Source organism: Aulonocara sp. 'chitande type north' Nkhata Bay, linkage group LG3 (assembly GCF_057382095.1).
Source record: "Aulonocara sp. 'chitande type north' Nkhata Bay isolate Kocher_YH1m ecotype deep benthic linkage group LG3, A_spYH_male_GT1.1, whole genome shotgun sequence".
NCBI classification, from domain to species: Eukaryota; Metazoa; Chordata; class Actinopteri; order Cichliformes; family Cichlidae; genus Aulonocara; species Aulonocara sp. 'chitande type north' Nkhata Bay.
Window position 1 is genome coordinate 47,773,605 of NC_141346.1, and position 14,240 is coordinate 47,787,844.

At 44.0% G+C, this 14,240-nt stretch overlaps 1 protein-coding gene and 1 pseudogene across 1 annotated transcript in view; both read right to left on the reverse strand.

Moving 5' to 3' along the window:
* The window catches only part of LOC147335917 (uncharacterized), a 10,394-nt gene extending 10,144 nt beyond the window's left edge, over positions 1 to 250 (reverse strand). Inside the window, exon 1 of the mRNA XM_086286125.1 lies at positions 175 to 250. Coding sequence (XP_086142251.1) covers positions 175 to 250 — 76 coding nt within the window. The remainder of the gene's footprint in view (positions 1 to 174) is intronic.
* A 1,204-nt stretch (positions 251 to 1,454) lies between these two features.
* Positions 1,455 to 2,917, reverse strand: LOC147335918 (zinc finger MYM-type protein 1-like; annotated as a pseudogene).
* Positions 2,918 to 14,240: the final 11,323 nt, after the last annotated feature.

The following is a 14,240-nucleotide window of genomic DNA, read 5'->3' on the forward strand; positions in this document are numbered from 1 at the left end:
CGGACATCTCTGCACAGCCCTGATTACGTGTATATTGTACAGTCTAGCTGCTGCAGTTTAGTCCTCTGTCCTGTAACAGAGCTGCTCAGGGCCTCTGCAGGCTCATAATAGACAACCTGGTAGCCAAGCTGTTGTTCATAATAGATGTCAGCTTGGCTAACATCCTCCTCTCACCCACCATCTCTTTGCAGTCTATGGGACTGTCCAGGACAGAGCTGGTCCTCTTTATCGGTGTGCTATCAATGGTCATGAGTACCATTCACACAGAGTTGGGGAATGGCTGCAATCACAGCATTGTAAGATGGTGACAGATATACCCTTAGGCCTCCTCCTCGATTCAGAGATGGTCTTTCCCTTTTCACGTAAATGGCCTCCTTGACTCTGCGCTCAAACCAGCGTTCCTCCCTGTCCAGGATGTTACATCCTCATCACTGAAAGAGTGTCCACTGGCCTGTAGGTGTGAATAGACTGCAGAGTCCTGGCCTGACCAGGTAGCTCTCCTGTGTTGTGCCATCCGCTTCGCCAGAGGTTGTTTGGTTTCTCTGATGTATAAATCATGGCAATCCTCCTGGTGCTTAACAGTGTACACTATATTACTCTGCTTGAGTTGGGGACCTGCCAATCTTTGACATAGTGTTTGGGGTTTAAAAGCCACAGAGACGCGTTGTTTAGAAAAAATATGTCTCAGCTGTTCCGATACTCCTGACACGTACAGGATAAGGCAGCAGTTGTCCTTCTCTCCTGGATCACCTGGAGGTTTCTTTAGGTGCCTTCCCAGCTTTGACAAATATCCAGCTGGGATAACCACATTTACTCAAAGCATTAATATAAAAATTAACGATCATAAAACTGACCTCATAGCCCGCTGTTTGTCAGTGAAGCTAGTTTAAGTCATTATGCAAATGTACTGTTAAAAGGCTCAGGAAACCTGCAGTCAGCTGAGACTGAAGAAGTCACTTACCGGTAGTAGAATTTCTTCGACTGAAAACGCCACGTTCAGATGAACAGAATCAGTTTTAGGGATTTCCTTACCTGGATGACTGAGCATGAATGAAGACAATAAAAAGTGATGGGTTTTTTTGCTATGTTGTCCTAATTTTTTTTCTTAAAAAACCTTTCAAAACACACATTTTGAAGTTGATAGCAGGGGCGTCACTAGGTTTTAAGGACGGGGGGGGGGGGGGGGGGCTTAACCCCCAAGAGATACACACACGATATGAACGAACGTAGTGAATGAGCACAAAATTTCACAAACAGAAAACAAAGACTGAGAAATTGTTTTCCTACTTTTTTGGACAGATTAAACATCCTAGGCCACCAATAGATCTATTGTTTTATTTCAGTCTGCTTTATAATACAGTACAACAAGAAAACAGAGGAAATGTGTTTGCTGCGTCAATAACAAGAAAAAAACTGAAAATAAAAAAGTACATTTTTCTGGCTGCAATCACCAGTTACTTGGTGGATGGAAGCATCAAAGAATGACGTCTGTTTTTAAGAGTGGCAAATCGGTCAATCACTCTGTTGTGACTCAGATGCTGAAGCGTGTCTTTTTCAATAGACATGACTGCAAGACTGTGAAGTCTTTTCTGACCCATTGTTTGACGCAGCCAGGAGTGCAGCCGACGCAGTGCACTAAAGGACCTTTCGCACGAGCAGCTGCTGACAGGCACTGTTAGGGCAACTTGGATGGTTGCCCTCAGAGAGGGAAACATGTCTGAATCAAGGAGGTTGTACACAGACAACATATTTTTGGGTGGACATCCAGCCTCTGTGTTTTGGTAAGAAAGTTTCTGGCCACCAGAACCTCCTCTTTTTTCAGGTCAAGTCTGTAGTGCTTTGCAAGTTCATTCAAGTGTGGTTCACTCAAGAAGTTCTCAGATTTAGGACTGCATGCCTGGACGCCTTTTAGCAGCCCTGCATCTACACTGCAAAATCTTTGATCAAGCTCGCCAACCATCCGAGCCACACAAGGGAAAAGTAACTCTCTTTTCAATGTGTCTGAGTTGTTCAATTCAGTGCGTGAACCCACAGTTGCCTCCAGGACAAAATCCTCCATTTCCCTCTGTTTGTGCCTTGTCTTGGCACCTGGTTCAGGGATACTGTGGGTGTTACACAGGGCCTTGGTTTTCTCATACAGCTCTGTAGCAAATGCATCTGAGTGTTTGCCCTCAAGTGTGTCACACACAGCTTGTTTGCAGATAAAAGCTTCTGCCAGGTCTAAAGTCTCTTTCTGCAGGAATTTGTGGAGTCCTTTGGTTACCGACAGAATAGACTAAAACATCAGTAGTGCATAGACTGCTGAGAACTTGTAGAGCTTTGCTCTGAGACCAACAGCTATGGGGGATCCAATTGCAGATAGGCACTCCAAAATGGCAGGCAATGTCTCAAGAACTGCACTGATTGATCGCAACTGACATGCCCAGCGAGTGTTTGAAAGTTGCACAAGCTCAGTTTTTGTCAATCCAAGCTTTGCCTGAGTCTCCATGAACTTATGATGATTGACTAGGGAGGTGCTGAAGAAAGAATACACACACTCCAACAAGCTGAAAAGCTCCACAGCCTCTGGGACAGCCTTGCAAGTATTGCACAAAACCAGGTTGAGTTGATGAGCATAACAATGCACATATATAGCCTCAGGATGGAGCCTTCTAAAATGTGCTTGTACACCTCCAGTGGAGCCACTCATAACGGCTGCACCATCATATGTTTGTGCTACACACTTAAGCTCTGCAAGACCATAGTTTTGGATCTGCTGCTGAATCTCATTTGCAATGGACTGGGCATCAAATGATTTTATCTCTGCAAGTGCAAGGAAACGCTCCTTCACTGCCCCCTCTGACACGTACCTGACACAAACAGCTAACTGCTCTGCCTTTTCATCCCTTGCCTCATCTGCCATGATGGCATAGACTTTAGACTTTGTCATTTCAGATACAATGACACTAGTAACTTCCTGGGCACAACAGTCAATCAGGTCATTCTGGGATGTTGGCGAGATATACTGTGCATTTGATGGGGGATTATGTTTTTGAAGAAAAGCATCAAACTCCTTCAAAAGCTCCATGCACGCAAGAAAATCCCCTCTGTTTGGGCTGTCTTCACCTTCATCATGGCCACGAAAAGGGAGTCCCTGTCTCCCTAACACAGAGGTGACTGCAACAATTCGTCTGAGATACTCTCTTCTTTCGACTATCTCACTCACATTTGCAGTTGCTATCACCTGTGCAACGTTTCCCTGTTTGCTAGTTCCCTGGTAGCTTTTCCATGTAACAACACTGTCCTTATGTGTTTCAGCCATCTCATGCTTGCCAAAGATGACTAAAGCTTTCTTCCAGTTCTTGCAACCGCTACTGACCAAACTATCATGTTTGATGTTTTTGCCAAACACTCTACATGGGAAGCAGAAAGCTGCACTCTGGTTGACTGAATATTCTAACCAGTTGTGCTTTTCAAACCAGCTGTGGTTAAATGCTCGCTTCTGTGTACCAAAAGTATCATGTGGATAGCTCTTCAGCTTCACCTGTCTGGGCCCTGTGTCTTTGTCACCTAAATCAAACCCTGGAGTAGAATGAGTTGCTGCAGCTGCTTCATCATTTTCCCTCTCTTGGCCTGTTTGCTCTCCTCTCTCTGTAATAACTTGATCTTCCTCTGCCTCTCCATCCATTTGCTGCAGCTCCTCTGTCTCTCCTTGCTCTCTCTGACTTGAACTTGCCTGTTGACCTTTTTCTCCCTCAGCCTCCCCTTCTGCCTCACCCTTCAAGATACATTAAAACATACTGAATTGTAATGTAAATTGCTAATATCATGACTTCTGCTCACGCTCCACAGTAATTTGTTGCTCCCAAATATTTTGAAGTTACAAACATTATATTTTGAGCACGCATGTGACTAAAATGGTTGCAATTTAAAGCCCTGAAAAAATTACTAAATTACTTGAATTGAAGTAAAATTAAAATAGAACCCTCAAAAATATGTGAGTCAGGCTAATTTGACTTATATATATATATATATCTCTCTTTGCTCTCTCCACTTTCTAACCTTGACTCTCCTAAATAAAAGCTCAAGTTAAACAGGTCTTATATGTTGTACCGTGACTGAAATGTTTCATATTTCATATCCATATTGAGTCCCATAAAATTCTAATCAGACTGTCTGCATCACAAATGACTCCATCCTTTGACTCACCTCTCCAGCAGACGTCTCTCCCCTCTGCCTCTCTGTGCTCCTCTGCCCTGACTCCTACAGGTTAATGGGGATGGAGTGATTATTATTATTTCCACTGATGATAACCATACCTGAAAGAGCTCAGCTCGATTTTTCAGAGCTAAAACGAGTGACAGAAATTAACATTGTGTTAACAATTTAACTTAGTGCGCTAGCCAGGTTTTTATTTATCAAAATGGGGAGCGCCTGGTTCATTATTTACATGGGATTCTCTGCTGTTAGCTGGAGCTAACTAATTGTTACTACCAGCCAGTGATGAAGACTTACTTTCTTGAAAAACTTGCGTATATCCACGATTTCTTGCTGTTTGCCGCATGTACGCTAGTGTGTCCGCAGGTGTATACGAGCGGAGTGTAAAGTAGCAGTGAAAACGAGGACTGGATTTTCAGTCATGTGGATGTCCCCTGTGAACAACTGGAACGGATTGGATAACGGAGCACTGACGCTACCTTAACAGTGTAAAGTGAAAGGGACCAACCGAGTTATGACCATATTTATGTGAATAGCGACAGGTTTATATTATTATTTCTTTAAACTCATATTCCTGCATCTTTATATTGAATTTGTCTGCAAGTTCTGTAAAAAAAAGAAAAAAGAAAACAAAAAAAACAAACCCAAACACCAAATTATTTAGGGGGGCTTAAGAATATTTTAGGGAGGCTTCAGCACCCCCAAAATAGGCCTAACGATGCCACTGTCTCTAACATAATCTCTTGCCACCCCTAGTTTTGCATATGGCAGTGTTGTTTATTAAAACAAGATAGCATTAACACTTTGAGCCAAACTGCAGTTAACACAAAATATAAATTCTAAAAATGAATATATATTGCAGTTGGTCCAAGCCCTCAGTCATGAGAACTGCTGTCATTGTTCGGATGTTGTCAGTCCATCCAGGGACGTTAGTAGCGGTGATCAGCCCTTGAAAAGCAGTCATCAATATAACAAATGTGTTGGTTAAATGAATGTATGGAATAATAAGAAGGAAAGTACATTTTAATTATTTATTTTAATTAATTTCCCCCAGGGTTCAATAAAGTATTCTGATTCTGATTAATTCATTATTGAAGTTTACACAACATCAACAATGTTCAGTCTCTGCAGGCACTGTTGGATACTGGAGGCCCTTCAGAGGTTCCCAGCTCCTCTCTGTATAAGGGCAAGTCACTGATGGTCTTGGTCACTCAGGCCTGTGAATCCAGCTCCTGAAGAACACCATCGTGATTGTCTGGAAGAATATTTCGCAAAGTTTCTCTCTGTCATAGTAAAGGATCGCAGCCAGTCCGTCAGCCTGGTCGTAAATGAGATGCAACTGAAAGGATCTCAGGTGCAGGGCACACAGCTCTGCCCGAGCGGCTTTTTCACCGTCTCCATCCATTGTAGCTTCAAGTCTGTCAGAAACAAGAGCAAATCATAAGTCACAAACACGACAACTGCAGACGCGTCCAAAAAAAACCCAAAACAAAACACTGTAGTACTTTTAAACGAGTAAAACTGAAACTTGGAGCAGCTAATGGATCAACCAAAATTAAGAACTGGTACATTTTATCTTTAAGTTACTTAACTTTGTAAACTGAAGAAGTTAATTATGTCCTGATCCTTCATTTCAAGTATCAACTGCAGTGAAACTGCCTGCATTATAAAGCGCCTCCGCGGGGCAACGTGCCTCCGCGCCTCCGAGGCTCCGCGCCTCCGAGGGGGCACCGCGCCTCCGCGGGGCACCGTGCCTCCGCGCCTCCGAGGCTCCGCGCCTCCGCGGGGCATCCTGCCTCCGCCCCTCCGCGGGGCACCACGCCTCCGAGGGGGCACCGCGCCTCCGAGGGGGCACCGCGCCTCTGCGGGGCACCGTGCCTCCGCGCCTCCGCGGGGCACTGTGCCTCCGAGGGGCACTGCGCCTCCGCGCCTCCGAGGGGCACTGCGCGTCAGCGCCTCCGCGGGGCACTGTGCCTCCAAGGGGCACTGTGGCTCCGAGGGGCACTGCGCCTCCGCGCCTCCGCCGGGCACTGTGCCTCCGAGGGGGCACCGCGCCTCCGAGAGGCACTGCGCCTCCGAGGGTGCTCCGCGCCTCCGCGGGGCACCGCGCCTCCGAGGGGACACCGCGCCTCCGAGGGGGTACCGCGCCTCCGAGGGGGTACCGCGCCTCCGAGGGGGCACCGCGCCTCCGAGGCGCACTGTGCCTCCGCGACTCCGCGTGAAAACTGTGCCTCCAAGGCGCCGCGGCGCACTGTGCCTCCGAGGGGCACTGCGCGTCCGCGCCTCCGAGGGGCACTGCGCGTCCTCGCCTCCGAGGGGAACTATGCCTCCGAGGGTGCACCGCGCCTCCGAGGTGCACTGTTACTCCGAGGGGGCTCCGTGCCTCCGAGGGGCACTGTTACTCCGAGGGGGCTCCGTGCCTCCGAGGGGCACTGTTACTCCGAGGGGGCTCCGTGCCTCCGAGGTGCACTGTTACTCCGAGGGGGCTCCGTGCCTCCGAGGGGCACTGTTCCGCGCCGCGGCGCCGCGGCGCACTGTTCCGCGGGGCACTGTTCCGCACTGTTCAGAGCGCGGCGTGGCGCACTCACACTACCTTCAAGTGTTTGTATTTGAAATCAAAAGTTTGTAAATCTTACCTTATAAGCGTTTGCCTGAGCCGGTGTAAGAAGTGAAGTGTTTCTGTGTGTGCCTGTGCGTTTTATACCTGCCAGGGCGGAGTGAAGGCCCTGCCCATGGAGGCAGGGCCTTCAGGCACGCAAGTTCACGTTCTCCGCTGTCGCATGGAGGCAGGGCCCTTCCTCTTCTCGACTCCAATTTGGCTCAGGAAATACCAAGTCCAAGTCCTATAATCCAACTGATAGATGAAACACTTCATCGTTGTTCAACTTATCCTAAATCACTTAAGAAAATAAGGAAGCAACGGAAAGAAGCTCTCAATTAAATGCATATAGAAAAAAAAAATAATTATCGGCAACAACTTGTTACTTTGTTATCATTTTATAAACATGTATGATTAATTATTTTACATTTCCGTGTTTTTAATTATCATTTTTCGTAAATCCCATTTTTGATGTGTCTCTCTCTCTCTCTCTCTCTCTCTCTCTCTCTCTCTCAATTTTCCTGCTATTGAGTGAACAACATACTCAGAGCCCTGCTGCCACTTCATTAGTGTGACCAAGTGGTCGCCGGGGTTATAAAAGAAATTGTAATAAAATGACGACGCCACCAAGGGGAATTTCACCCCCAGTAAATTCATTTTTAAGAAAAATCGATTAAATGAATAAGAGAGGCCGCACAGATTCAAGGATGCACACCGACGCAGGTTGGCTCCAATATCAATAATTTTGTTTATAGTGAAAATAGATGAAATATTAGAAAACAAAATGTAGCGTCGTTGTTGACAGTGTCCTAAAGTTAAAAACAATCATGGAGCTTGGACTTTCCAGCAGCCGTGGACCCAAAAGAAAAATCACACAAGAAAATCACTACAGCCCACCCAGTGCTGTACAAAGGAAAGTGTGAAAACGACCCACCACCTGAGGTCCCAGGGACACTGGCACGTCCTCTGTTCACTGAAATAAACCAGAGCAATACGTTTAAAGAGTAAAAGGACTCTGAGCGTCAGGCTCGCTACATATCATAAAAACTAAACCTTCCATCTTTAATAGCTTTAATAAAAGAAATCACACACGCACACCAAACTGGAAGGCTTACACCCTCAAACAGAAACGGCCGCGCTACAACAGGGCCGCAAAACTACATTAATACAAATTTCGGTACTCGGAGGTTAAGCGAGAGCCTACCTATAGCTGTCATAGGGTCTACTCGCTTGCTGATCAATCCGTCGCGGTCCGCCAGCATTTACTGCAGCTTTGCGCCAAACGCATGGGAGGAATAATCCAGGAGAACACCGGCTTAACTTTATACGGACTGACGCCACCCTGCAATCAATATGCATGTGGGTTCCCAATTAACCGAGTTGCGCAGCCAAGAGAGCGAGCGCAGGAGAGAGCGAGCGCAGGAGAGAGCGAGCGCAGGAGAGAGCGAGCGCAGGAGAGAGCGAGGGCGGTAAAGCAAGCGAGAGAGAGAGAGAAAGAGAGAGATAGAGAGAGAGAGAGGGAGGCGCGAGTAGCCCACCCGGCTACATCAGTGCTGAGTTGGATCTTTTTTTGGCTTTAGAACTGTTTTAATTCTCCATGGCACAGATTCAACAAGCTGTTGAAAACATTAATGAGACACTTTGCTCCACATTGACATGACACCATCACACAGTTGCTGCAGATTTGTTAGCTGTGCACCCACAATATGAATCTCCTGTATCACCACATCCCAAAGGTGCTCTACTGGATTGAGACTGACTCTGGTGACTGTGGAGGCCATTGGGGTACAAACTCACTGTCATGTTGAAGAAACCACTTTGAGACCATCTGAGCTCATTAACATGGCACATCAGCGTGAAGGTTTAACGTGCTGTGCATTCAGAGATGCTCTTCTGCATACCTTGAATGTAAAAAGTGGTTAGTGGTTAAAAAAAGGTGATTTAAGTGAGTTTAGGGCGTCGTCGTTGGTTCCAGGTGGCAGGTTTTGTTTTTCAGCAGCTGTTCATACAGGATAGACTGAAAGAGAGGGGAAATAGCAAAAAGAGAACATATTCAACAAGCCGTGGTTCTCTGCGTGAAAATGCTTTGTTGCTACACAAATGCTGATTCAAGCTAATAAGAAGGCAACAGCAACTAAACTAATCAGCCATTACAGCCTAGGTTTGCACAAGAGCATCTCTTAAATCACAGTACATCAAACCTGGAGGCAGCAGCATAAGAACACACCAGGCGCCACTCCTGTCAGCCCAAAAAAACTGAGGCTACAGTTCACCCAGGCTGACCAAAATGGGAGAAAAATGCACAAATACTGCCTGTTTGAATGAGTCTCAGTTTCTGCTGCAACGTTCAGATGGTAGAGTCTGCAGTAAACAGCTTGAAAGCATGAATCCATCCTGCCTTGTTCAGGCTGCTGGTGTAACGCGTTGGGGGATAAGTTCTTGCCACACTTTGGACACCTTAGTACCAAATAAGCACAATTTAAACACCACAGCTCACCCGAGTATTCTTGCTGACCATCTCCATCCTACGGTGTATTCATCTCCTGATGACAGCTTCCAGCAGGATAACACAACATGCTACAAACTCAAATCATCTCAAACTGGTTTCTGAACATGACATTGAGTTGTGTTTTTGTGAGTGTGTGTTCATCAACGTCTCTTCATCCAGGGTTAGCATCAGATTCAGCCAGTGGATGATTACGACTGGTGACCTTGAGATGCCAACACAAAATTAATAAATACATAAAAAAATAGAATATAATGTTTTTCCTGGTGTGTAAATCCAAATGGAGCATCTTCAGTTGCTTATGTTTATAGGACCACCTTGTGTCTTCCTTTTATATTTTATTTTCCCTTGCTGTAAGAGCTCGGTAACACCGAAATTTCTCTTCAATTGGATAATAAAGGCTCTATTCTATTCTATCAACTTCAAAATGTGTATCTTGAAAGGTTTTTAAGAAAAAAAATTAGGACAACATAACAAAAAAAACATCACTTTTTATTGTCTTGATTCATGCTCAGTCATCCAGGTAAGGAAATCCCTAAAAATTATTCTGTTCATCTGGACGTGGCGTTTTCAGTCGAAGAAATTCTACTAAGTGACTTCTTCAGTCTCAGCTGACTGCAGGTTTCCTGAGCCTTTTAACAGTACATTTGCATAATGACTTAAACTAGCTTCACTGACAAACAGCGGGCTATGAGGTCAGTTTTATGATCGTTAATTTTTATATTAATGCTTTGAGTAAATGTGGTTATCCCAGCTGGATATTTGTCAAAGCTGGGAAGGCACCTAAAGAAAGCTCCAGGTGATCCAGGAGAGAAGGACAACTGCTGCCTTATCCTGTACGTGTCAGGAGTATCGGAACAGCTGAGACATATTTTTTCTAAACAACGCGTCTCTGTGGCTTTTAAACCCCAAACACTATGTCAAAGATTGGCAGGTCCCCAACCCAAGCAGAGTAATATAGTGTGCACTGTTAAGCGCCAGGAGGATTGCCATGATTTATACATCGGGGAAACCAAAACACCTCTGGCGAAGCGGATGGCACAACACAGGAGAGCTACCTGGTCAGGCCAGGACTCTGCAGTCTATTCACACCTACAGGCCAGTGGACACTCTTTCAATGATGAGGATGTAACATCCTGGACAGGGAGGAACGCTGGTTTGAGCGCAGAGTCAAGGAGGCCATTTACGTGAAAAGGGAAAGACCATCTCTGAATCGAGGAGGAGGCCTAAGGGTATATCTGTCACCATCTTACAATGCTGTGATTGCAGCCATTCCCCAACTCTGTGTGAATGGTACTCATGACCATTGATAGCACACCGATAAAGAGGACCAGCTCTGTCCTGGACAGTCCCATAGACTGCAAAGAGATGGTGGGTGAGAGGAGGATGTTAGCCAAGCTGACATCTATTATGAACAACAGCTTGGTTACCAGGTTGTCTATTATGAGCCTGCAGAGGCCCTGAGCAGCTCTGTTACAGGACAGAGGACTAAACTGCAGCAGCTAGACTGTACAATATACACGTAATCAGGGCTGTGCAGAGATGTCCGATGAGGAAGGTGCTTAAAGGAGCACATAGGACCAGGCTGAACAAAAACAACCCACATTAATCAAGAATCTAATATAAAATCGTATCATACTATATCACTGTCATCAGGTGGGAACAATGCAAAGCAAATGTAGCCTATGTTTTACCTGATGGTTACAATGTTGCTGCTGCTCCTGCTGCTGATAGTGCTGCAGGGCAGGGCTGTGCTGATCTGAGAAAGTAGACATTCAAAAGTCCATAGGAGACACTGTATCTGATTAAACAAGTGTTATGAGATAATAATTATAAAATGACAGCACTTGGAATCATGAGGCAAGAGATTAATACAACTGTGGGAAATAAACTCGGCTCTGTCTGTGACTCACTCTTCTTCCTCCATCTCCTCATCTCATCTATCACTCTCCACTTTCTGTCCATCTGAGAACAAGGCACAATCTGCTGTTGCATTAAACTATGATTTAATTATCCACACTTAATAACTCTTGAACCTAATCCATAAAAAAGTAATGATAGAAATATTTTTATTGAACTAAAACATTGCAACTTTATTTATTATTGTTTTTATACTTGAGTGATAATTTAAAAAGAAAATCTGTACACATAAAGCACATATAGTGACATTTTATACCTTTTCCAGAATACTGTATATACCATAGCCACAAGATGACATCATTGTGCTGATCCAGTCCTTGTCCTTCCCTGTCTGTCTGTCTGTCTGTCTATCTATCTTGCTAGACAGACAGACAGACAGACAGATAGATAGATAGACAGATAGATAGATATCATTAAACAACTTTAAAAGATTTCCATTATATATAAAATAATGTATTTATGATGATTCAGTTTGTCTTTCAATTCAGTGCAAAGGAGAAAGTTTGTTAAATGTTTAAATTTTACACATACAATATTTTTGCTGCTGTAAAATCAGCATTTTGTCATATTTGAAATATAATTCTAATATAGCTGTTCTTAATGTGTTTTCTTTAAAACCCAGTGTGTGTGTGTGTGTGTGTGTGTGTGTGTGTGTGTGTGAGTACTACGGCAGTGTAAAGTAGCATAAAAGGAGCAGGTGTTAGTTTTTATTTATTGATTCATTTGTAATTTTTACAGCTTGGGAAAACTGTAAAAACTGCATATTTAGTTATTGTTATAAATCTCCCTGTAACACCATTTTTGCGTTTTTATTTTCTCTGAAAATATAGAGAACATTACATAACAAAAATGTACTTTTCATAATAATAATATCATTAAATAACTTTAAAAGATTTCCATTTGATGCTTTAAATTTAATATAATAAAAAATATATATTTTATATGTAAAATAATCTTAAAATATTATTGTACAAAAATGGCAGCAATTTAATTTGTTTAATAGTTTTAGCTGATCGTCTGTGACACCAGGAAGACCGTACACCTGCATCTCTACCAACTTGCATTGCAGTTTCTGGGCTCTCCAGCCTCTTTGTTCCACATTTCCTCTAATGCAGGAGAAATTATCTCCAAGAAAAGAAACTCGACCATCACACAGTGGAACAAATTCTCTTCTCAAACAAAAACCAAACGGATAACCTTAAATGCATCACGTTTTTACTTTACAAGTTTATAAGCATTCTCCCTTTTCAGTTCTACCTCCTGGTCAAACATATGTATAAGAAAATTGGCCCAGTATCATATTATTTATACACACAGCGGTCTTTCTGTCCAGTGATTAATTGCATGAGTTCATGGAGGCAGGACCTCACAGCAGAAGCGTACTCCATAATGTGTTGTACATTATTATATGTATATTATATGTATTTTTCATGTATTGTATTTACCAACATCAAGAAGTCACAAGCAAAGAAAGACCACACCATGGCGCATAAGCAACGTTTATTGACCAAATTTATCTATTAAACAAATAGACGTAACATTTTTTTCACCTCCCAAAAAGCAAAGCAACGGCAGCTCAATATCAGAGAGAATTGTGAACTCGTCACAATGAAGCAGTTCATTTTGTAGATTCAAGCTGCTCTTCATACTTTTGGCCATCAGGCGTCACCAGAGGACTGTGTTGAAAGTCCCGCAGGCCTGCGAATCCAGTTCCTGAAGAACTCCGTCACCATCCTCTGCGCGAATATCGCAGCAAGCTTCTCTCTGTCACCGTAAAGTATCACAGCCAGTCCGTCAGTCTGGTGGTAGATGAGATGGAAACGAAACCAGGAACCCACAGGCAGGACAAAGAGCGGAGTGGCATCTTCACCGTGTCCGTCCATTGCAGCTTCAAGTCTGTTAGAGGGAAGAACAAACCATAAGTCACAGTCAGCGATAGCTGCAGACACGTCAAAGAAAACACTGTAGTACCTTTTAAACAAGTAAACCTGAAGGAAACTTGGAGCAGCTAACAGGCAAAAGTCAACCAAACTTAGGAACAACGTTAAACCAGTACATTTAATCCTTAAGTTAAGTCCCTTTATTAGAGATCCTTCTGTTTCAAGGGTTCACTGCAGTGAAACTGGCTGCATTATAAATCTAAACCAGAATTGTTGCCTACGATATTGCCACAGAGCAAGCACCTTTTCAGTAACTTATCTTTCTCGTAGAAATGTGCTCCAAATAAAGAACTTTGTTGACAAGATTATTAGTTTATCATTTATAAATCAATATCGTCGGTATTGACAGCATTTTTTTTAAGTGAACATGTAAAAGAGTGGGATTAAGCGATGCGGTTGAAAAAAAATTGTGGCTTCCGTCACATTAAACTCTGTGAGGATACAGGAAAAGGAGAGAGTGCGCAGATGTACGGGAAATTGAGGAGGTCTCAAATATCTGCTTTCAGCAGTTTTTATACACAAGTATGGGTGTGTAGGCGCACGGTGTCCCCCCCTCTCTACTAAAGAACCATTTCTTGATGGTTCTTTGGGGCACCTTTAATGGTTTTTCAAAGAACCTTTTTTAAAATGCAGTCTTTACTGCAACTTGCTGATTTGTTTTTTTAAGTTTAAATTTGGACAAATCTGTTAACACTATCATTACGGACAAGTTTTGTTTAACGTACAAACACTACCTTCAAGGTTTTGTATTTGAAATCAAAAGTCAATCTTACCTTTATCCACAATGCTTACAATAATAATCCGTTTCTTATTTCTTCTTTTTCGACCTCTATAAGCGTCGCCGAGGTTTGTCTGAGCCGGCGTAAGGAGTGAAGTGTGCCTGTTTTTATACCTGCCAGGGCGGAGTCTTCTGCGCGTGTATGCAAACTCCGCGTGTATGGAGGCAGGGCCCGGCAGGAACTGCCGAGAAGAGGCCTCTTCCCGGGCCCTCTCTGGCTGGCTCGCCTGGCTCTCTGGTTGGCTCTCTCTCTCTCTCTCGCTGGTTGGCTGGCTGGCTCTCTCTCTCTCTCTCGCTGGT